Below are 25,417 nucleotides of genomic sequence, written 5' to 3' on the forward strand. Positions count from 1 at the left end.
TCATTAGATACCCCCTTTGTCCCCGTTTTCCTGTTACGTTGGCCTGGTAATGAAAGATCAGCATCTCAAATCATCCTTAGTCTAAATTGTTCACAGTGTGTAGATCCCCCCCTTCTCCCGGCACTTATCATTCTAGCGTGTCTTTTTCAGATATCGTTTACAGTTCATCTTCCCAACGGCACATGTAACTCTTGCCTGTCCCTTTTGATGGCCCTTGATAATGCCCCGATTTCAATATCCAAGTAGATACATCCGTTTCTCCCACGTACACGAGTCTCTCACCTGAGCTGTTCTCTCTCTCTCCACGCTCACTCCACACGCACTCTCATCACTCCTCCCCGCATCCCGGTTTATGTCTCGGACTCAGATAGAAGTGTTAAAAGTCAGTGTCGCATTGCACGCCTTTGTCTTCTTTCTTCAGCCGGTTAGGGAGGGTTTTGAGGTTCACATACACACACTGTTTGTGGTTAAATTATTCCTACCATCCATTAAGACACGATCTGACGTCACCTTCCATGATAACTCCCTTATTCTACTGACGACCTCTCGCAAGAGTTACCAGATCACGAAGTTAGCACCCTAACCCCTCGAAGAATCCCACACTCCAGTATCCCAATCTGGTGAAATTTGTATTGAAACAAAAACACAAAATGAAATCAGCAATACACATATCACAATCCATTTGAAGTAACTGTCATCCCTTATTAACCTATATTTTCCCTTCAATATGCATCTTTAGTCAAAGACCAGGACCTCAGGGAACTGGTCATTTTCCCATCCGAACATGTGACTCAAAAACAACATGTTAAATCAAAAGTAAACTAATTCAAATAACTAATCAACTTAGAATTACAACTCTTTATAACTCCCTACGGAAATAATAATAGTCTCATAAAGTAATGGCACAATTTGAAAAGAGACTGGTGTTCCTCATTCATTTTATAATTAAATCCCCCTTGTTCTGATCATTTCTAGTGGAGATGATCAGGCCTCACCAGGAAGTCTGGATACAAGGCATTTGACCCCATTAAAATATTTCCTCTCCCTTTCTTTCCCTGTCCTTCAGAACCCATTTAAATACCTTTCAAAACATTCCCATCCTTCAACATACCCAATTTAAAACTTAATTGAAAAGACCCCATCCAAAATTAATCCCACAGTATACTTAAAACTGCAGAATATCACTAACTGCCCCCCCACAGTCTCTGGGGACCATCCAACGAAAAATCATGAAACCCCCTCTTTTGGAAAAGAGAGAGTGTGCATTTCGTTAGCATTCACTATGCTACATTTTAATCAGCAATCCAAAAGTATTAATTACTCCTATCATTAAATGTTTGTTTCAATCCACCACAATGTTCATGAACTAAAAAAAAAAGAAAATCTGTTAATTGTAGGTTTAGTACCTCCTTTGCTAATTCCTTGTTACCAACCCTACATATATTCTAGAAATCTATTTCAGAATAAGACGACATAAAAAAAATAAAAAAAAATAAAAAAGATTTACGTTTTAACACATAAAATGTCTCATGATATCAAACCCCCCCCAAGGATTCTGAGTTTACAAGGAGTGTTTGGCCATATCATTTAAATGTGTTACCTTTAAAATCCATTCCCCTGGCATTTCGCCTAGACTCTTCAACCCAAAACACTTTTTCTTGTGGCAAATTTAGCGAATTTCTCATTGTAAGGAATCCGCAATATTTGATCCCTGGCCCCTACTAAAAAGGTAGGTAAAACGTGATCTCATACGTCTTCCTTCACATAGAAACTGTAATCTCTATGAACCACTATCGATCGAACCGAGGCTATACACCAATATGGGACAATTCCTCTCCTGCTAATGTCAAGACGATTTGTTGTTGCTCTTTTGAAAAAGATGCAAACGCTTGTATAGCGGCATTTCCTTCGAATGCAGCAGGTTCCAGTATCACGTTACACTCATTCTTCCAATGTCCGACAGTCCCACATCTAAAACAGAGAGATATCTCCTTACGCTTTGATGTTTTTTCACTACATTTCTGTGTCTTACCTTGGCCATTGAAACTATAGTTAGTGATTTTCTCTAAGGCCCTATTAACCCCTCCCATGTCTGCGAAGTGAGCCGAGCTATATTCCACTCTCAAAACATCCTCTTGAATTGAATCCACTACCCCCGCAATTACCGTTTTTATCACAGGGTTCAAGCCTGCCATCAAAGCAGAAGTGCAAATTCTATCAATGCACTCCCATACCCAGTCTTTCTGTGGCAGTGTACTGGTACTCATTCAGGGTTTATCGTGATGTATTTTTTGTTGATAGAATGCCGACATCAAAACGCTGGTATATTGAGCTTTTGATTCTGGTTTTATGTCTTTGTGCCAAGTCATAATTGCCTCCCTGAATTCTTTATTTGATTTGAATTCATCAGGGACATGTTGTCCAATTTTATCCAGTTTGCAAAATGTTTCCCACATTCGAGCCGAATTGTTAGAGTGCTCATGCTCTTCTTTCAGCACCTCCATGGCTTTACTAAAATCCTCTAGCTCCATATGACATGGAGAATCGGGGCCGTTTGTCGCCATATCAATAGTTATTATTCCCTAACCTCTCCTGACGGTGTTAAGTGTGTTTTGGATTTCTTCACTCCCGTCTATAATACACAGCTATTATTAACTATTTTCCAAGGTCGCGCTACACACTTCCCCGGACAATAATGAATTGTTCGCGGCACTTAGTACCTTGTATTAGAACCGATACCATAGCGTCTGCAAATGTATTACTGGAGAACACAGATGACTTAATGGCTTTTTCCCGTATTCACTATTATTGAGCACTTCACAACACCAAAATTATTCACACTTGTCTTCCTATTTCCACATAATCTGCCATGGTTCACCACCCCAACAGTGCATAAAATTAACCTCTCTTTCACACACACACACTCACACCCTGCGCTCTCACGGCCACTGCGACTCACTTCTTACGGGTCTGGTAAATATACCGTTACACTAGGGTTTTACCCTCCACAGGACTACCCTGTTCAGGACTTCCCCTCTCTCTTTGAGATTTTACCCTCCACAGGCTTTCTGCTCGGGACTTTATTTATGAAATGTTTATCTCCACAGGAACTATCCTGCTCGGGATTTACTCTCTTTAAAGCTATGAGACTTACCCTTCACAGGATCTATCCTGCCCAGGACTTACTCTAAACTTTACGGCACTAGCATATACCACAAAGCTACGACCGGTCGTTACACAATGGGCCTACCGAATTAAACTCAGGCTCTCCAGGTCTTCATCCCATAATTTGTTCATCCTATGATTCTCATCTCCCCAAAATGTCAAAATGAGTGGAAACAGGTACAGGAACTTGCCTACCTTGTCTGTTGCCAGCTCTGCTCCACTGATATGGCCTCTTTGGTTTGACTATAAATCGTGGTGAATCCTGCCGACAACGCCAACTGTTAGGTTATAATTTTCAGAGAAAATAACTCAGAGACACTAGAGAAGCTTAACCAAGTTTAACTATCCCCAAAGGGTCGATACAGCTGTAATTCAGACACAGACATGGCTTCCCCGTGGTGGTATTCATATACCACTTTGAGTGGAGTCTCCTCCTTATCGCTAAACATTGCATCATTCTTGCTAAGCAGGGAACTAAGTGATATGAGCCTTCAACGGTTTCTCCCCTTATTAGTACTGTCACATGTGATTGTTTTCCCTGCACTCAGCCCCTCCCAAGCTTCATTAGGGCACCCCTCATGTCTCTTTTGTAACTAATGTTCCTATACTTCTGAATATAACAATGTTCCAAGTTTAACCCCGAATCCAACAATACCAACTGTTGAAAGACGTTGCCGCGCCTGTCTAAGACCAGCAGAAATTTAAATCGACGTAAGAGATATGTTATAAAAGTTAGCTAGCTACCTTCTTAATAAAGTAACATCACTGATGAAAGGTGAAACACTGAGTCTGCTCTTATTTACAGTGCATTTGGAAAGCATTCAGACCCCTTGACTTTTTCCACATTTTGTTACGTTACAGCCTTATTCTAAAATTGATTAAATTATTTTTTTGCACTCAATCCAAACACACCATCATGACAAAGCGAAAACAGGTTTTTAGATATTTTTGCAAATATATTAAAAATAAAAAATGTAAATACCTTATTTACATAAGTATTCAGACCATTTGCTTTGAGACGTGAAATTGAGCTCAGGAGCTCAGATCCTGTTTCCATAATGATCCTTGAGATGTTTCTACAACTTGATTGGAGTCCGGCTCTGGTAAATTCTATTGATTGGAAAGGCACACCTGTCTATATAAGGTCCAGTGGTGTAAAGTGCTTAAGTAAAAATACTTTAAAGTACTTTTAAGTAGATTTTTGTGGCATCTCTACCTTAAGATATATATTTTTACTTTTACTCTGCTACATTCCCAAAGAAAATAACGTACGTTTTACTCCATACATTTTCCCTGACACCCAAAAGTACTCGTTACATTTCGAATGCTTAGCAGGATAGGAAAATAGTTCAATTCACACACTTATCAAGAGAGCACCCCTGTTCATCCCTACTGCCACAGAGCTGACGGACTCACTAAACACAAATAATTTGTTTGTAAATTATGTCTGAGTGTTGCAGTGTGTCCCTGGCTATCTGTAAATTTAAAAAACAAGAAAAGAGTTCCGTCTGGATTGCGTAATATAAGAAATGTGAAATGATTTGTATTTGTACTTTTGATACTTAAGTATAATTCAAATCATATACTTTTAGACTTTTACTCAAGTAGTATTTTACTGGGTGACATTCACTTTTACTTGAGTCATTCTCTATTAAAAGGTATCTTTAATTTTACTCAAGTATGACAATTGGGTACTTTTGTCCACCACTGATAAGGTCCCACATTTGACAAAGCAAAATCCAAGCCATGAGGCTGAAGAAATGGTCTGTAGAGCTCCAAGACAGGATTGTGTCAAGGCACTGATCTGGGGAAGCATTGAAGGTCCCCAAGAACACAGTGGCCTCCATCATTCTTAAATGGAAGAAGTTTGGAACCTCCTAGAGCTGGCCACCCGGCCAAACTGAGCAATCAGGGGAGAAGGGCCTTGGTCAGGGAGGTGATGGTTACTCTGACAGAGCTCCAGAGTTCCTCTGTGGAGATGGGAGAAACTTCCAGAAGGACAACCATCTCTGCAGCACTCCACAGATCAGGCCTTTATGTGGCCAGACAGAAGCCACTCCTCAGTAAAAAAGGCACATGACAGCCCGTTTGGAGTTTGCCAAATGTCATCTAAAGGATTCTACAAGATTCTCTGGTCTGATGAAACCAAGATTGAACACTTTGGCCTGAATGCCAAGCGTCACGTCTGGAGGAAACCTGGCACCATCCCTACGGTGAAGCATGGTGGTGGCAGCATCATGCTTTGGGGATGTTTTTCCATCGGCAGGGATTGGGAGACTAGTCAGGATCGTGGGAAAGATGCATTTACCACAGATGGAATACAATAAAGTTGTAGAAACATCTCAAGGATGGTCAATGGAACCAGGATGCACCTGAGCTCACTTTCGAGTCTCGTAGCAAATGGTATGAATACTTATGTAAATAGGTATCTGTTTTTTATTTTCAAAAAGGTCTAAAAACCTGTTTTCACTTTATCATTATGGGGTATTGTGTGTAGATTGATGAGGGAAAACAATTATTTAATCAATTTTAGAATAAGGCTGTAATGTAGCAAAAAATGTGGAAAAAGTCAAGGGGTCTGAATACTTTCCGAATACACTGTATAGAAAGGGAAAGGATATTGTGCAAAGGATTCTGAAGGCTTCATCTGCCTCCTTGAATCCAACGTAGACACCGGTGAGTGAGGGGTACTTGTTGCAGATGATTCTGACGATGCAACTGAGTAACACTCGTCTCTGGCCAACGCCAAGTCATTTGCCTTTCAATCCCCAATCCAAGACCACAAGTCTATATTGCATAGAAAATGAATAAATATCTGTGCAAAAGCAGAATAACACTAGGTAGGCCTACTGATGAGCATTTGGTTGAGGGATGACATTTGACGCAGCCTATGAATACTGTAATGCTGGGAAGTCTATTTATCACTTAAAAACTACCGGTACTTACTTTATTGACAGGTGGCCATTTGGTCCCTCTGGCCGAGGTCTCTTCTTCCAGCTTATTTTTCGCACATGGAAAAAAGTTTCTACAACTGCCGGGTTAATGAGGGCTGGAAAGTTATTGTCACTGGTTACACAGAGTAGGGTGGGCTCGCGGGTCAACGTTGTCTCCTCGCCAGACACATAGATTTTCCAAGGGTGGCATAAGTAGGTCCCAATCTAGGCAGCAAAGACACTAGTTCTCAGTGGGCATTGCTTGGCATTGCCCTCAGGTACACCACCAGTCCCCAGATGTCCTGAGTCGGGCCTCGGATGCTTGATGAATACCAGCCTGAGCCTCTGCCTGCTCTGTCTCTCTCCTTTCTCGGTCATCCTCCATCTGTTGAAGCTCCTTGTCTGTGTATTCCGGTTCAAAGAAATAAGGTTCACCTGCAAATTCGATTTCATCCCCGTATTCATAGTCAGAAATGTTCGTGAGAGCTTTGCCGTTTGTAAAATTACGTATTCTGGTGTTTTTGAAGCCTTTGTTCATGTTTTTGGATGCCCTGGAACTCCAGAATGAGTTTGAGGAAGTCAATTTCTGATAGGGTAAGTTTCAGGACCCTTCTTTAACATACATTAAAAAATACAGATTAAAGCCCTAAATAGTAAAATTCTCCTTCAAAATGGTTAAAACACCCAATAGGCTACAGTATAAAAACTGAGTGAAAATCCAGGTCTATTAGAAACACTTGAATTCCAACCTTATTGTCAGTCTAATTTTGAATCATTAGCATGAAATAAATAGAAAATTCTGGGAACAGAAAACGACATTGAGTACTACAGTATGAGTCATAAACCCGGAAATTGTTCCAATAGTTTTTTCACTATTACATTTTTCCATCTGGGATTTTAGAACTACTTCATGTAGGCTTACCCTGGCGCGACATTTTGATAACTGCAAAAATCTCTCTCGGACAAGGTAACTTATCAATAATTAGCATTGCACATTTTTTGGAGTAAATTGAGGTGAATATATTGATAAAACTCACATTGTCCGAGAGAGAATTACACGAATTACAAAACGTTGCGCCGAGGTAATCCTGCACCAAACACACAATAAAAAAAGATCAATGTTTTATTGCAATGTGAAAAATATAATGCAAAAAAATAAACACTAGAACCATTTCGGTGTTTTTAATGGGTATTATGGACGCGTCTACTGTGGTGGACTATTGGGAAGCAAAATAGTATGCATAAGTAGTATAATATCGTTGCGATAACAGAAAGGCAATGAGGCATTCCTTTTACGAGTGAGTTTTGGAATTGAGGTTACTATGGGCACACAACCTTAAAATAGCATTAATCTGCTATTTCTGTCAATTTAATCTTCTCCTTTACACATGAGGCTTTACTTTATGTAGAGCACCAGAAAAATTAGAAACAGTAGCAGCCTAGCTACTCATCACTGCATCTTTAACTAAGTAGGCTAGCTCTATACTACTAGTGGAGTGACAAATGGAGAATCATAATCAAACTAAACAAAAGCTGAAAAACTGCATCACACTTTCAATGAAAACCACAAGCGGTACATAAGGTCAATGCAATACTCACCAAGTGAAGATTCTGGCATCGCTGCAGTCCTCCAGACTCCCTCAGGGCAGCACTGCTTCAGAACACACCGAATGTGTCTGGGTCATCCGCTACCTCCCAGGATACATGCAGCTCACGGAGTGGCCTACGCAGACGGCTCCTGAAATAGAGGGGCAGATAATAGATTAGCAGTGCACATTCAACAAGTGGACACGGGATTACTAGGGACGACGGACGTCTACAAGGAGGGATGGAAACATGCAATAGCCTAAAGAACAGGAGAGTGTGGGGAGCTTATTAGGAAGGGACAAAGCCAAATCCTTTATCTAAGCAGGCACCAGTTCTACAGCAACACAGGCCGGGATTCATATCGTCATTGTAAGAATCCAAAGGTTGAATTGCAGTTTAAGGCACTGACGGTGTTAGCACATCAAATAGACCTACATATTAGTATTCTATATTAGCATGTTATAGCATATGATTTGTACAACTACAAATGTGGTCGAGGAAAGAAGGAACCACCAAGTCAGAGCAAAGAAACTGGGCAATACACAATTTTACCAATGAAGTTAAGCTATTAACAAATGGAATAGCTACATACCATCTCCTCATACTCTTATCACCAGCCTAATCCAAGAGACATAATATGGTATTTTATCTGCAGAAACAGACAGTCCCTTGTGCAATTCAAACAACCCATGGCTTGTAGGCTACCCTTTCAAAAACAGCTGACCAGACAAGCACTGAGGAAAATTAATAATTGTATGGTTAGCCTAGGGCTATAAAATGTAGGCTTTGTTAAATCTGAAAAGGGTCAACAAAATGAAATTGAAGTAAACAAAATCACAATAACAAAACAAAAAATACAATTTTAAGAAGTGGGAAAACAATTTATGCATGTTGGGTTTGTTTCGATAATTTATATTGCTTTACCACCCAAACCATTCAGGACCTTCTGGTGACACTTAATCTAATTGAATCTACTGGACAGATGGTGAACCTACCAAGCTTATTTAGGCTAGTCAGACACTTAATAAACTAATCCTGCCCACTGGGCACAGACGTCAGTTCAATGTCTAGTTTTGACGTACAATTGGTTGAGTTGGCAACTAACGTGGATTCAACGCGAAATCAACAAAAAAAATGTAACGTCATTGGATTTAGGCCTAGGTTAAAAGTTGGGTGAAAAAAAAGTCTAAATGTCCTTACGTTGATGACTTCTTGCAAATCCAATTCATTTTTCAACGTTGATTCAACGTCGTCACATATTTTGGGGTTTGAAATGACGTGGAAACACAGTTGAATCAATCCATTTTTGCCCAGTGGGTTAGGTATAACTGCACAGCCTGATTCCTTCCATCTGATTGAGTTATCCCACTGGGCACAAACTGGTTGAATTAATGTTGTTTCAAAGTCATTTGTCACTGTATTGTGATGTGGAATCTACGTGGAAAATACATTGGATTTGCCAAGTCATTCACATAAACGGTTGTTGAGGGTGAAATTTCAATTATTATTTCATCATGGTAACCAATTTTCCACAGACAAACCTTGTATACAATATGTTGGATTCATACCTTTGAAAAAATGTCAGATCTTAAACTTTACATCCACTTTCAGAAAAAATAAATAGGCTGGGCAGCATCTCCTACTGAAGACATTATCTATTTACGGCTATCAATTTGGTCCCCTATCCAAGGTTTTAACCAAGCCCTGCTTACCTTTGATACAGTTGAAGTCGGAAGTTTACATACACTTAGGTTGGAGTCATTAAAACTCGTTTTTCAACCACTCCGCAAATTTCTTGTTAACAAACTATAGTTTTGGCAAGTCGGTTAGGCCATCTACTTCGTGCATGACACAAGTAATTTTTCCAACAATTGTTTACAGACAGATTATTTCACTTATTATTCACTGTATCACAATTCCAGTGGGTCAGAAGTTACATACACTAAGTTGACTGTGCCTTTAAACAGCTTGGAAAATTCCAGAAAAGGATGTCATGGCTTTAGACGCTTCTGATAGGCTAATTGACATCATTTGAGTCAATTGGAGGTGTACCTGTGGATGTATTTCAAGGCCTACCTTCAAACCATTTGTCTTTTGGTGATTCCAACCTCGTTTAGCATGATCTCTTCAATGATTGGTCAACAAGCTTATTAGGCACGACGTATATATTTTTTGACATGCAGAGAATGAAACGACTGAACAAATGAACAACGAGACAACACGATATACAGAAAATAAGGAACTTACTTTGTAAGGAAAACAACAAGGAAGTCAAAGCGAGACCCAGCAAGAAAATGTTCAAATTCTTGCAAGACCGCGCAAATATCTGCATATTTGATCTGCAAAAACATTAGCGAAATACGTGGGCTCTTCTCAAAGAGAGACCTTTGTCCGGCTCAGTAAAGCCTTAAACATAAATTGTCCGCAATGCAGAAATTGGCTACTTCTATATGAATTAATGAGGGGGAACACACCTCAATTCAAACTGTTGTTAGAAAATAGAACTTGTTAGAAATTAATTTGAAATTGACAAGTTGAAACATAGCCTATATATAATTAGCAGGCAGCACATGTTAATTAACTGCCCTGTTGCGCAATAATCACATTTTGGAACAGTGGAACAGTGAATGCATTCTGACATCACGTGCATAAAACAACTCACGCTGGGGCGACTGTTAGAGATATTTAACTCACGTATGAAAAGGTTAAATCTACCTGCCACAGTGGCTGGTGAACCAGAAAGTACATTTTAGGCCCTGGCAGTTAGCAAGTTGTGGCGCTCAAAAAGGTCAAGATGACCATTCTTCAGTGACTGAAGAGGGAGGGTGAAGCAGAGAAAGTGAAGGCTGGGGTACACACGTTCTTTATTGTATATTGTTGTGCTATATTGTTTAACCGGGCAGCTGGTGGTGGAATGTAATGTCTAACTTTTAAAAAATTCAGTAACCAACAATATTGTTCTCTCTTAGATATATTGTACACGTGGTTAGCATGTTCAATTAATAAATAATAATTCATAATGTAATGGATGTTTGTTTTCATTAAGATGCGTCACTACAGTCCCTGGTTCGAATCCATGCTGTATCACATCCGGCCGTGATTGGGAGTCCCATAGGGCGGCGCACAATTGGCCCAGCGTTTGGTCGGGGTAGGCCGCCATTGTAAATAAGAATTTGTTCTTAACTGACTTGCATCGTCAAATAAAAGGTTACACACACACCACAAAGTTATTTTGATGGCATTTACATATGTCCCCATTACCAGTAAAAAATTATCAAAACCTATTTCTTTCACTTACTTGCTGTGCAGTCTCGTTGTTCATTTGTTCAGTCGTTTCATTCTCTGCATGTCAAAAAATATATACGTCGTGCCTAATAAGCTTGTTGACCAATCATTGAAGAGATCATGCTAAACGAGGTTGGAATCACCAAAAGACAAAGACAAAAATCTGATGAAATCACACTGGATATATTATCCTTTACCAATTGCATTGGGAGCATACTTATTTCATAGCACAGCCTTAGCTATGGATTGTGGATCAATGACATGGGGTATCAGTCTACTCAGTGACACCCAGAGAACATTAGCATCGTAGCTCTTATTGCTGGAATCTGAGACAACTGAATTGAGCCACATTTATTGTCAACCTATGTGTATTGAACACTATTCCTGAGAAAAAACAATACTGTGTGGATGTTTTGGAGTCTGATAATTGATTGGGTATTGTCTGATGAGTCTGATAACATATTGGGTATTGAGTAGACTGTTACCCCATTTCATTTATCCCCAATCCTTAGGTAAAGCTGTACAGTGCAATATGAATGTCAATACACACAATAAGCTGACTGGGGAGGTGATTTCACACAGTCCCAGTCCCGCGATTAGTGCTACAACGCTAACATTTCAAATCAAAGTTTATTTGCCACGTATGCCAAATACAACAGGTGAACCTTACAGTGAAATGCTTACCAACAGTGCAAAAAAGGTATTCGGTGAACAATTGGTAGGTAAAGAAATAAAACAGTAAAAAGACAGGCTATATACAGTAGCGAGGCTACATACAGACACCGGTTAGTCTGATTGAGGTAGTACGTACATGTAGATATGGTTAAAGTGACTATGCATATATGATGAACAGAGAGTAGCAGTAGCGTAAGAGGGGTTGGCGTGTGGTGGGTGGGACACAATGCAGATAGCCTGGTTAGCCAATGTGCGGGAGCACTCGACCAGTCGCGAGCACAGTTTGCGTAAACTCTTCACAGTTGTGTTCAGTGGGTGTCTCCTAGTAGACTGATACCCCATTTAATTGCTTCACATTCCAACCTTGTTTAACATTATCTAGTCTAAATATGGCATGATTCCACCAATTGTAACCTTCTGCATCACTTTCAAATAGGTACTTTTATTTTGAAGGCAAACCACAAATTCCACTATTGTGCCTAATCCTTATTGTGGCTAGCTTCACAACACATAACCCGGTCAGGTCGAGCCTCACTGGCCAGATGAAGCTAGCTGGCTGCTTATAACATTATCTTTGGGCAACAGGGTTAAGTAGCTTGCTAGCTATTCATTTTCAAAAACTGAAGTTCAATTTCAATAGGTGAACAACAAGTGGCTACCTAGCTAATAATTACTCACAAGGATTCCTAAATCATTGCTAAGAATAGTGAAAATGACTGCAGATCTACTGGTCATTGTTTTCAGGCTGGTTGTACTGGTGCCAGCTAGGTACCAAGCTAAAGCTAGTTAGCTACCCCAGAAGTTGCAGTTGAACAAATAATGCTTTATTACCAACGCAGTATTGTAAACACATCGTTCGATCAGACTTTTTTTGTACAGCTTTGACAGTGCTACTGATTGTAGTGGAGACACTTGGCTTGCATGTGCAAATTCAGAACACACAACATTCTATAATAGAACTGTGCTATTTGACCTGTCAAATAGTGTTGACAAGCAAAGACCCAAACGGCTTTCCATAGTATATTGTGAAGCTAATAGCAGTGGCGCTATTACTGTGTAACTCCTGTAGGGCAACATCTGAACAATAGCGCACTTGGTAACGATAGTGTGTACCGGTGCTCGACCAGTTGCTAAAGCCAACATCATCCATGACAGAGAATGGTTGATTGTCAAGGGCAATGAATTCCATTGTCTTGGCGTTAATGGAGTTCGCCTTTGAGTTGTCTCGCTGAAATGTTCTTACTCTTTCAAATGACTGCTCGACTTGTTGACTGCTCGATCCACACAGCAGACATTGTGGGCTGGGTTAGGAATGCTGTGTTGAATATGTAGCGCACAATTTTACGTGGCGTCATTACTTCGTGTACCTACGTTATATAGGTATGCACGTCAGCTTTGACATCGGCTTTAAACTAGACATCGGGCAGATACCGGCGTTGGCATTTTTAGCTAATATCGTCTGATTCCAATATGTTCACCGATATATCGTGCATCCCTAGCTATTAGGCCTAGATTAAGTACAGTGATAAAACATTAAATTGTTGTATAAATACAACATAACTGACATTGTATTCCCATTTGAACTTTGTTGTATCTTTAAAAAAAATGGTTGAAAGTGCAGTGATAACACATTTAGATGACAACTAAATCAACAATCTGACATTGTTTTTCCATTGGAATTGGATTGTGCTTTTAGATTAACTAACGTTATGCAGTCTTCATGAGTGTGAATAAAGGTTGAAATCAATATTACACAAATGTCCACGTTGAAATGACGTGCCAGGTTGAATGTGTGATTAGAAATCCCCTTCCAATACCAGATTAAGTTCATGATACAGTCTCACTACATCATCGAGTTTGAAACAGACTGGATAATGTTCGAGCCAGACTAAAAAAAAGTGGGACCAGTTGGTGTATGGTGGAAGGCTCGAGCTCCCCGAGAACTTGTTATTGATAGACTGGTTAGGGATAACTTAGCCCATTATTGGACTAAAGGAGCCTGACGTTACTCCTTTGTCCATGGACCTTACATGTTCTGTTCAAAGAGCGAATTGGCCCTGGAAGCCAAATACTCTATCTAAACGTTAATCGAGTCTCAATTGCCGTACGGTCCTAGAAACAAATCCCTTTACTTTGCTATCACATCAAAATCATTTTTAAAAAAAGAAGCTAAATACACACGTACGATACACTGTTTTAACACAGTTGCAGCCTGCAGAATTTTTCAGCCACGTGGGAACCTTAACTCTATAAAGTTGTGTATTAATTTAACATTTTGTTTTAGGAAAATACAATTTCGCCAGTATGAAAGGTCCTTTCTCTTCCAAAACCGTCCGCAAGCGATGCGTGTATATTTAGACAGAGCGTCGCGGGTCTTAACAAAACTCCCCACCACAAGACACCTGTGCTAAACATATGGTTTAGAACGCGTCTTAACCAATCACAGATGCTTGTTTTCACCAGCCCGTTGTAGAATAATGGGCAAGGGGTAGCTAGCAAGACAACAAGCTGGAGCACTCATATATAGCTAGTCTAACAGCGCAGTTAATATCGTTTGCCGGACAGATTTTTACGCTACAGTAGCTAGCTCGCTAAGGTTTACTTGTTTTTTACCAATACGAGAACGGTAAAATGCAGGCACGCTGCTGTCAAACCAAGCACAGCAGAATTAGCATGCTAGCTACTAACATAACGCCAATATCTAGACAAAGGGATATGCGAGTGTCTCCTACATAGAACATTCTACAGATGACGTGTAATAAAACTTAACTTACGTTTTTATGTCATCATGAAGGTACCCTTGGAAAAAACGCATAACCCGCCTGACGAGCTTGCTTGGCTTGCAGACTCCGGAGCTGACTAACCAAACACTTCAGCGATTGGCTACTGCGTTGTCAGGCAACCAACACCTCCTTACTCGATTGGCTGCAAACCTATAATATTTTTGACAAATTCCCAAACTACACTTTTAGCGAGCAGGACATTTGAAACATAATTTCAAAAGGTTGCAATGATGTGGCCTGCTTTTGTTCTTTCACCCAATCCTTGTGTACAATCAATGAACCATATCACAACCCTGTTCCTGGAGAGCTACTTTCCTGTAGGTTTTTGGAGTGAAAACCTATAGGACAGTAGCTCTCCAGGAACAGGGCTGGTGTAGAAACATATTTTCCATGAACTTACTAATACAAAATATATCTGTCAACACTGCATGTGAATGGCAGGCTGCTTATTAAGCTAGATAAGTGTAATGCTTTTACTGAGAGTGAGGGTGCATAATGGTGCATCACCACTACTGTCTCTGGAATGACGCAACAGTTCATCACACAGGCAATGTCTGTTTTTTTTGTTCTGGGTCAAGCAGACATGTAGCTGCCATCAGGATAGAAACCTTAAATGTAATGTGTCAAGTTTCAGTTGTAGTAACATTGTAAATAACACATACTTTTGCCATATATTTTGAATGGTTTATTTAAGCAATAAGTCATGAGTGGTTGTGGTATATGGCTAATATACCACGGCTAAGGGCTGTTCTTATGCACTACGCAACGCAGAGTGCCAGGAAACAGCCCTTAGCCCTGGTATATTGTCCATATACCCCAACCCCCGAGGTGCCTTATTGCTATTATAAACTGGTTACCAACGTAATTAGAGCAGCAAAAATAAATGTTTTGTCATACCTGTGGTATACGATCTGATGTACCACGGCTGTCAGCCAATCAGCATTCAGGGCTCGAACCACCCAGTTTATAATGCCAAATGATGTATTATTTGTGTTGCACCAGACGAGAAACATGTTACAAAGAAGTGAAGAAATTCAGAAGGATCACAGTTTAATTCTTATTTTGGTGTGTGGGAAATGCAACAGAAAACACTAAACCTCCCTACCAACAAAAGGCACTACATCGCAATACAGAACAATAACGTGCTTAGAGTATTTTACACATGGAATCAATTCAGGTAAAGATAATATCATAATATATTAAATGATACAACACTGTGCATTTCAATTCATCATATTGGAATATGTGGACAGTTGGACTACCTCTCTGTAATGGATTATTTTCCAGATATCCTATGGCATTTGGGGTGTGATTCTGGTGGTCATTAGACTTGTTGGTGGCAATGTTAGAGACGCAAGAAACAATCATGTGACTTGTGGTTTGAAATCCACACTGGCTAATCTAATTTTGTGCTTATTCCCTCTCCCCCATCCATCTCAATTACAATATGAGTGCACATATCAAGTATATATCCACCGTATGGATATGAATAAATACAATAACTGCCAGAACATAAAATCACCGTACAAACTCACAATACAGCTCCAAGACTCTCAGGCAGTATAGAAATATATTTGATATCAATTGCACAATACAGCTGTTAAACACAAACTGTGGTCCATATATTATGCAGACAGAGACTATGAAGGCTAGTAGTTGGCTAGTTGCTAACTGGCACAGGGACTCCTCTGAACTCGGTGGATCTGAGGAGTGGGTCCGAGGATTCTTCTCTCTTTGCTTCCAGCCACCACGTCGTCATTTCACCTTTTCCCTTTACAAACAAAGAGCAGTATCGCTGATGCAAAAGAAATGGAAGCTAAACTTGTAGGTCATACACCATTCCAAAAGCAGTATACTGTATGTCAGACAGCCTATCAAGACCAATGGATGTTGTTTTGCTTTTTCTCTCTCCTGAGAAAGGGGCTGTATTTGGGGAGCATGTGTGTGTGTCCTTGTAAATACTAAATGAGGGCCATTAGGGTTGGTAAGGGACAAGCACAAAGCAGCTGAGGCCGCTCACTAATGGAGACATGCAGTCTTTCAATGAGTATGAACGTTGGGCCCCATCCCATGGGATCCACTTGCACCCCCCCCCCCTCTCTGTCCACCCTCTACTAACTCCCTCCCACCCTTCAAATCAAAGGTCTTCGTGACTGCATGAATGCCCATGAGACATAGGGGGTGAATGTAATACATTTTTGTTGCTGGCAAGATTTCTACAGCAACCGCCATGGCCAAGTCAAAAAATGTCCTTTACATTTACATTTACATTTAAGTCATTTAGCAGACGCTCTTATCCAGAGCGACTTACAARTTGGTGCATTCACCTTATGATATCCAGTGGAACAACCACTTTACAATAGTGCATCTAACTCTTTTAAGGGGGGGGGGGGGGTTAGAAGGATTACTTTATCCTATCCTAGGTATTCCTTAAAGAGGTGGGGTTTCAGGTGTCTCCGGAAGGTGGTGATTGACTCCGCTGACCTGGCGTCGTGAGGGAGTTTGTTCCACCATTGGGGTGCCAGAGCAGCGAACAGTTTTGACTGGGCAAAACTTTACAAAGCACACTCTTAGCACACCACTTTTTTTTCATCCGAGCAGTTCACAGAACAGACAGATAATACTATATTGTAAATTTGCCTACTAGGAGCATTCTTAAATGAGGTCAAACTAGTAGTGTGAGAAGGTGATATGACAAACTGTTGGATACAGTTTGTATTTCATAGGCCGTCTTGCATATGGCCACTGTCTTTCCCAAACTACGACCATAGGAGTTGTCAAAACCATATTTTTTGGGCAAAGACAATGACCAGGAGTTGACAAGACAGCACAAACAGATCTGGGACCAGGCTAGATTTTCTCCTCATTAACCCTTTGCAACCCTAATGAGTGGGAAATGGCTGATTATCTTACCTTGACGTTTAGTGATCCTCGGCAGATCAGAGTGTAACCTCCCAGTGTGTTTAGCAGGTCAGCAGTGGCTCCACTGACCTGGATCTTCAGAGCTATGGACATAATCACACGTTGTTTTATACTAGCTGGATTATAAATGACAATCTACAAAAGGCAAATACAGTGTTAGAAAAGTAACATTGTACAACAAGTAATTCAGTACTACAAAAGTAATGTTCTGCATCCTGCCCTATCACATGAGAAATAACATATTTTCATGTAGTAGCCCAAAAGCCACTGTTTCACGTTTTAAAATCACTGCCGCACTAGGGTCACTGTTTTCTACCCTCTTTGTCTTTTTTGCTTGGTTCCGAGGATTATAAGAGCTCAGTGAGGAGAACGGCTCTCTCTCGTGATGTAACCCCTCTGCAGGGTGCTGAAGAGCACAGACAGAGAAAATACAGCTTGGCATAAAGGCAGAGGGGCTAAATCGGTGCCCCACCAATGGCAACCTCAGCTGCCACCCCAGCCCATGAACAATATGCTCAACCTTAGCCAGGCTGAGTGGTCTGTAGAGTCAGTTGGCCTGTTAAAGACCCTGAATCAGATAAAGAATCAGAATATTTCACTGTTACTTAGGCCTACAAACTGCACTCTCACAGAGTTTAAATTTCTATACTCAAGGGTTGTAATTTGATCTTTGAGTACCTTCGCTTGTTGATTCCATCCGCGATGCTGTGTTCACTGTATCACCGAATAAGCAATACCGTGGCATTTTGGTTCCCACGACACCAGCAACTACAGGTCCTGTGGGGATGTATTTGTATTTGATTTATTATGGATCCCCATTAGCTGCTGCCAAGGCAAAAACATTACAATACATTCATAACAGATTTCACATCATATTAACTGTGTGCCCTCAGGCCCCTACTCTACTACCACATATCTATAACACAAAATGAATGTGCACATGTGTGTACAGTGCGTATGTTATCGTGTGTTTATATTCATGTGTCTATGTTTGTGTTGCTTAAGGTGTATTTTTATCTGTTTTTTTATATAATTTTACTGCATGCATGAGTTACTTGATGTGGAATAGAGTTCCATGTAGTCATGGCTCTATGTAGTACTGTGCGCCTCCCATAGTCTGTTCTGGACTTGGGGACTGTGAAGAGACCTCTAGTGGCATGTCTTGTGGGGTATGCATGGGTGTCCAAGCTTTGTGCCAATAGTTCAAACAGACAGCTCGGTGCATTCAACATGAAAATACCTCTCACAAATACAAGTAGGATTTAAACGTGGGAAAACACACATTTTGTAATGTAATCTGTTTTTACATTTCAGATTGAATACATAGCACAAAATAAATGTACATTCCATTAGCAAAACTGCCTAACATTTCAACAAGGGCAGACCAGATGCAATTGAGTTAGATATTTTGACCATTATTACCAATTATTACAATTATTCCACTCAAACAGTGAGACGTCACAAGGGTTGTATTCAGTAGGCACAACAGTGGGGCCCTAATGAACATAGCCCAGTTGGACTTGTTTACCTGAGTGTATGCCAGCTCGTATCCTCAACTGCGTGGTGGGTTTGTGTGGGATTTTAAAGGCATGGCAAACATTGACCAGACCCAGAGCCATGCTGGCGATCTCCCCCGCATGGTTTATGCCATTCTCATTGGGGACACCAGAGACCACCATGTCTGGAGGGGCAGACACATTTAGATCAATCTTGATAACAATGCCCAAACACACACACATGGATGGGTGGACAGACGAACTAACAGACAGAAGGATGGACAGATTGATGGAGACAGACAGGCAGTCACAAACAGATGGAAGCAGAGACAGACTCTTTGTCATCATACTTACAAGCGTCTCCTATAGTCTCCACCTTGTAGACATCATAATTATCAATGATGTCATCAAACGTGGTGTAGAGCTGATTTAGAAAGTCCACCACCTGGTGGGGGGTGCTTGAGCCAGAGAGCTCTGTGAAACCCACAATGTCACTGCCAACAAGAAGAAAGAAATGTTACTCATCTCTAAATCTTTAACTTGAAAAGGTAGACAGTGGCAGCTGGGAGGGAATCTGGATAGAACTCTCTTAACGCATAAATAACAACCGCATTCAACACCTCCATAGGACACAACACATGAACTAATGTGGATGTACCACAATGTCTTAATGACTAGAGCCAAGAGTTTTTCCAGGTCACATGACCTGATTAGGAAAAACTCGTGGCCCTACAAATGACACCTGCCTGAAGTAGACTGTGGCGTTGGAGTAGCTCTGAGCCTCTGCTGTGCGACCCTGACGAAGGTCGTCGGCCACCGGCTTTGGTAACATACCTGGTGACAAGAAGTAACTTTAGATTCAAAACATTGTACTGCCTTTCAAACGGTTTCATTCAGGAATTTTGTTGAATGTAGATATGCTGGTCACTGGTGTAACCAATGGCTTTGTATTCAAACAACTCTTTCTCTTCAAAACAGAAAAACAGTATATAGCAATGTATTTTGGGAGCATTTATGTTGTCATTGTGGTACATTCTACTTCTTTACCACTAGATGACAGTGGAGGCAACACCACACATAATACACTACATGACCAAGAGTATGTGGACGCCTGCTCGTCAAACATCTCATTGCAAAATCAGGGGCATTAATATGGAGTTGCTTTTGAGCTATAAAAGCCTCCACTCTTCTGGGAAGGCCTTCCACTAGATGTTGTAGCATTGCTGCAGGGACTTGCTTCCATTCAGCCTAGAGCATTAGTGAGGTCAGGCACTGATGTTGGGCGATTAGGTCTGTCTCTCAGTCGGTGTCCCAATTCATCCCAAAGGTGTTCGATGGGGTTGAAGTCAGGACTGTGCAGAGCAGACAATTTCTTACACACTGATCTCGACAAACCATTTCTGTATGGACCTCGCTTTGTGTATTGTCATGCTAGCCCGAACCATGAAAAACAGCCCCAGACCAATATTCCTCATCCACCAAACTTTACAGTTGGCACTATGCATTGGGGCAGGTAGCGTTCTCCTGCCATCCGCCAAACCCAGATTTGTTTGTCAGACTGCCAGATGGTGGAGCGTGATTCATCACTTCAGAGAACGGGTTTCCTCTGCTCGAGAGTCCAATGGCGGTGAACTTTACACCACTCCAGCTGATGCTTGGCATGGTGCTGTAGTTGCATCCAGAGGCAATTTGGTACTCGACCGCAACCGAGGACAGACGATTTTTACGCGCTACGCACTTCAGCACTCAGCGGTCCCGCTCTGTGAGATTGTGTGGTCTACCACTATGAGTCTGAGCTGTTGTTTGTCCTAGAAGTTTCTACTTCACAATACCAGCACTTACAGTTGACCGGGGCAGCTCTAGCAGTGCAGAAATTTGACCAACTGACTTGTTGGAAAGGTAGCATCCTATGACGGTGCCACTTTGAAAGTCACTGAGCTCTTCAGTAAGGCCATTCTACTGTCAATGTTTGTCTATGTAGATTGCATGGCTGTATGCTCAATTCTATACACCCTTTAGCAACAGGTGTGTATAAAATAGCCGAATCCACTAATTCGAAGGGTCGAAGCGTGTCCACATACTTTTGTGTATATGGTGTAAGTAGCCATATCGTGAACCATTTGTGGTTTCATGTACTTACTGTATAGCAAACAGTCTGTCTTTTGTTTCTCCTGGAGAAGATCCTGTGTTCTCTCCGCTACAATGGCCTCTAAATGCTTACTGTACTTTTCCATCTAGAATTGTAACAGACATCATGTTATGCAGTGTACCTACAAGAAAATATACTGTACGTTGACAATTATGAAAGCAGTTCCAGAGATCCATGCACAACAGATATCTCCATTTTGATCTAAAGTCCAAATTATTTCATATTACAGATTTGTGATATTCATTACATTTATTGTGATAAACATAATAATCTGTCTGCTGATTTTCTTTCTCCAAATATATAACATTTTGATTTAAAGGTTCAGTAAGGGCTCTATTCAATCTGTATGGCGGAAGTTCAGCATTACAGCGTGATAGAAATGTAAAGGAAATGTTTCCACGTTAACGGAGACTGCATTCACGGTAAATGCTGCATAAATCGGCGGCTCAATCTGAAATGACCTTAACATTTCTATCACACAATCTGTAACGCTTCAGCAATGCAGATTGACTAGAGCCATAAATTAGAATTTTGTCCACAAATGTACCAAAGTTTGGTGGTGAAAAGCGCATTCCAGACAGTGTCTATTCCGCAAGTTACCACCGACTAAATCTATGACGTTAAAATGCCTATTTACTCTGTTCCATCTGACTGCGCAATCCAGTCTCATCATCCCAGCTAGGCCAGTTATAAACTTGATCTCCACTATAAAAAGCATCTAGACATTATCTCACATTTCTTTTAGACTAACATTTAGTTTTCAACAGCGGAGATTTGTATACACCTTGCAGTCTGTCTCTCCAACATTTGCAACAATATTTCAATATTCAAATTGTCCCATTAATGTCCCATTGTAATGAACGAGTCGGGACGAGACAGACAGATAGGCAGCGTTTCTTAGTAAGTCGAAATCATGAATCAGCTGGCATCATTTTTATGGATATATACACTGCTCAAAATATTAAAGGGAACACTTAAACAACACAATGTAACTCCAAGTCAATCACACTTCTGTGGAATCAAACTGTCCACTTAAGAAGCAACACTGATTGACAATAAATTTCACATGCTGTTGTGCAAATGGAATAGAAAACAGGTGGAAATTATAGGCAATTAGCAAGACACCCCCAATAAAGAAGTGGTTCTGCAGGTGGTGCCCACAGACCACTTCTCAGTTCCTATGCTTCCTGGCTGATGTTTTGGTCACTTTTTAATGCTGGCGGTGCTTTCACTCTAGTGGTAGCATGAGACGGAGTCTAACCAACCCACACAAGTGCTCAGGTAGTGCAGCTCATTCCAGATGGCACATCAATGCGAGCTGTGCCAAGAAGGTTTGCTGTGTCTGTCAGCGTAGTGTCCAGGGCATGGAGGCGCTACCAGGGAGACAGGCCAGTACATCAGGAGACGTGGAGGAGGCCGTAGGAAGGGCAACACCCAGCAGCAGGACCGCTACCTCTGCTTTGAGCAGGAGAAAGCACTGCCCAGAGCCCTGCAAATTGACCTCCAGCAGGCCACAAATGTGCATGTGTCTGCTCAAACAGTCATAAACAGACTCCATGAGGGGTGGTATGAGGGCCCGACGTCCCATGGTGGGGGTTTGTCTTACAGCCCAACACCATGCAGGACGTTTGGCATTTGCCAGAGACACCCAGATTGGCAAATTTGCCACTGGCGCCCTGTGCTCTTCACAGATGAAAGCAGGTTCACACTGGAAGCACGTGACAACGTGAACAGAGTCTGGAGACGCCGTGGAGAACCTTCTGCTGCCTGCAACATCCTCCAGCATGACCGGTTTGGCGGTGGGTCAGTCATGGTGTGGGGTGGCATTTCTTTGGGGGGCCGCACAGCCCTCCATGTGCTCGCCAGAGGTAGCCTGACTGCCAATTAGGTACCGAGATGAGATCCTCAGACCCCTTGTGAGACCAATATGCTGGTGCGGTTGGCCCTGGGTTCCTCCTAATGCAAGACAATGCTAGACCTCATGTGGCTGGAGTGTGTCAGCAGTTCCTGCAAGAGGAAGGCATTGATGCTATGGACTGGCCCGCCCTTTCCCCAGACCTGAATCCAATTGAAGCACATCTGGGACATCATGTCTCGCTCCATTCCACCAACGCCGCGTTTCACCACAGACTGTCCAGGAGTTTGGCGGACGTTTAGGCCAGGTCTGGGAGGAGATGCCTCAGGAGACCATCCGCCACCTCATCAGGAGCATGCCCAGGCGTTGTAGGGAGGTCATACAGGCACATGGAGGCCACACACACTACTGAGCCTCATTTTGACTTGTTTTAAGGACATTACATCAAAGTTGGATCAGTGTGGTTTTCCACTTTCATTTTGAGTGTGACTCCAAATCCAAATCCATTGAGTGTGACTCCATGGGTTGATCAATTTGATTTCCATTGATCATTTCTGTGTGATTTTGTTGTCAGCACATTCAACTATGTAAAGAAAAAAGTATTTAATAAGAATATTTCATTCATTCAGATCTAGGATGTGTTATTTTAGTGTTCCCTTTATTTTTTTGAGCAGTGTACAAAGAAATGTAATTTGAAAAAAGGTAAAACGAAATGAAGTGCAGCTACTGTAGTTTGCAGTCTTTCCAGCGTCAATTTGAGGCGATTGTGTTAGCTGTGGTGTTGGCTAACTCCTCTGAACAAGTGTCCTGACGAGTGAGCACATTCGCACATTCTCTATGCCAGGCGAAATCGCGCCTCATTAGCTCATTGTTATGGATGTATCCAAATAATTGTCACTAGAAAACAGTTAAACAAATGCAAATGATGCTACTTTTCTGTTATTCTGGCTGCACTTTTTAGCCATAGTTGGCTAGCTAGCAAGCAAGGGATAAGAACATTGCAAGCCAGTATGGCAATGGAACATTTAGAACGAACAACTGGGTCCATAGATACAGAACAACACCAGCCGGCTTGGGTAGCAACCCTAGAATTGTGTCTGGACTATATCTTGTGGAAGGATGAAATAATATGAATAAATTCATCAAAATAATGTTTTTAATGAAAATATGTCAATCATTATTTTAATATGTTGGTAACCCGTTGTATAAAAGTGAAAATGCCCTCGAAGCCGGTGTTTGGAGGATATATTGGCACGGTTTGACCTTGACTTCGTCTCGGGCCTAACATTGCCCATGCCAATATATCCTCCAAACACCGGCTTCGAGGACATTATCACTTAAAAATCATTTATGATTAGTGAACGCCTAATGTAGTTATTTTGTTAGATAGGCCTACTTCTCCCGATTAGCTGAAATCGTATTTTTCAAAGCCATTTTAGCTGTTACGCTAAACCAGGGGAGAACCAGGGGAGAATGACTGCCCCCCCATTCAATCCACAAAGTTCAAGGCCGACCGGGGTAATTCAAGCTTTGTTTGCAGAAAACAGGATCCCCCATTATAGTGAAGGGGAAAAGGGCAATCTAGAAAGAAAAGGAGTTCACATGTACAGATGTGGTAGGGATTAACCATGGCCAGGAAATGAAAAGAAGGAAAGGAAGTTAGGAAAGGAAGCTCACTCAGAAAGGAGGATAGAAAAGGGAGCGCAAGCTGCTTCGGGGCTGCACCTGGATGCATCTCCAGGCAGGCCCCGGCTAAAGCCAGTGTGAGAAACTTGCTAGCAAGTGTTTGTGCTATGAAACTAAATACATACTGCACTCTGACCCCAGGGGCGAAAATCTGATATCAACCTTGGAGGGGACAATTACATGACATTTTCTCAGGAGCAATTCCTGAGGGGGACACCAAAAGTAGTGCTGTAACACATAGACTATGTTGTAATATGTTAAATGTATATTGAGGGACCATAATCACTACTACTGGATAATTGTTAGGTACAGTAGTTAACTGAAGGGTTGTCCCAACTTGTTTAAATCATTATAATACTACTAATAATAATAGTTATAGCAGTGTTTCCTTATGCAGTGCAGTGTTACTCTCTCTTGAAACGTCAACACTGTTTGCAAGAGTTTTGCGGTTCTATAAATTGGTGGGTGTGGCTGATAATGGTTCTGTGTCATCCTGAGGTAACTGGACGATGCTGTGCCACTGTCCTAACTGGTGTGCTGGCCAAAAGGGTGACACCTGGTCTGCCCGTGGCCTGTGGACACTGTCCTCTGAAGTTCTCTCCTTGGCTCTTTCCCTTTTCACCACCCTCACTGATCAGTCTGTCTCTAGAAAAGAAATAAAGGTGTTTTGCTGTAAACTCTAACCTAACTACCGGTCCCAAAACTACACAATTAATCAAACAGCAAATACCATTGCCTTAAAAACAACTTATTTCAGTCACCAAGTTTAAGTTGAGAGCTGGGGTATCCATGCATTTTCCAATATGAACTATTTTCAAGTAAAAAAAAATGGAAACCTTTGCTAATGTTGCCAACAAAGACTCACAAACCTTACCTGAGAC

The 25,417-nt window shown here is 41.4% G+C and overlaps 2 protein-coding genes across 4 annotated transcripts in view; both read right to left on the bottom strand.

Annotated features, from left to right (window-relative positions):
- LOC111963164 (afadin- and alpha-actinin-binding protein) overlaps positions 1-14,510 on the bottom strand; it is a 39,061-nt gene extending 24,551 nt beyond the window's left edge. For all 3 annotated transcript variants that reach the window (XM_023986415.2, XM_023986414.2, XM_023986416.2), the window contains exons 1-2: positions 14,420-14,510; positions 7,698-7,836 (exon numbers count right to left, since the gene is read on the bottom strand). In XM_023986415.2, coding sequence (XP_023842183.1) covers positions 7,698-7,716 — 19 coding nt within the window. In that variant the 5' untranslated portion in view covers positions 7,717-7,836; positions 14,420-14,510. The remainder of the gene's footprint in view (positions 1-7,697; positions 7,837-14,419) is intronic.
- A 967-nt stretch (positions 14,511-15,477) lies between these two features.
- Positions 15,478-25,417, bottom strand: part of LOC111962951 (atrial natriuretic peptide receptor 2-like) — a 37,847-nt gene continuing 27,907 nt past the window's right edge. The window contains exons 18-24 of the mRNA XM_023986194.2: positions 20,987-21,080; positions 19,593-19,680; positions 19,201-19,340; positions 18,879-19,031; positions 18,029-18,127; positions 17,342-17,433; positions 15,478-16,199 (exon numbers count right to left, since the gene is read on the bottom strand). Of these exons, the coding sequence (XP_023841962.1) occupies positions 16,089-16,199; positions 17,342-17,433; positions 18,029-18,127; positions 18,879-19,031; positions 19,201-19,340; positions 19,593-19,680; positions 20,987-21,080 (777 nt within the window). The 3' untranslated portion in view covers positions 15,478-16,088. The remainder of the gene's footprint in view (positions 16,200-17,341; positions 17,434-18,028; positions 18,128-18,878; positions 19,032-19,200; positions 19,341-19,592; positions 19,681-20,986; positions 21,081-25,417) is intronic.

Source organism: Salvelinus sp. IW2-2015, linkage group LG4q.2, assembly GCF_002910315.2.
Source record: "Salvelinus sp. IW2-2015 linkage group LG4q.2, ASM291031v2, whole genome shotgun sequence".
In the NCBI taxonomy this organism is placed as follows: domain Eukaryota; kingdom Metazoa; phylum Chordata; class Actinopteri; order Salmoniformes; family Salmonidae; genus Salvelinus; species Salvelinus sp. IW2-2015.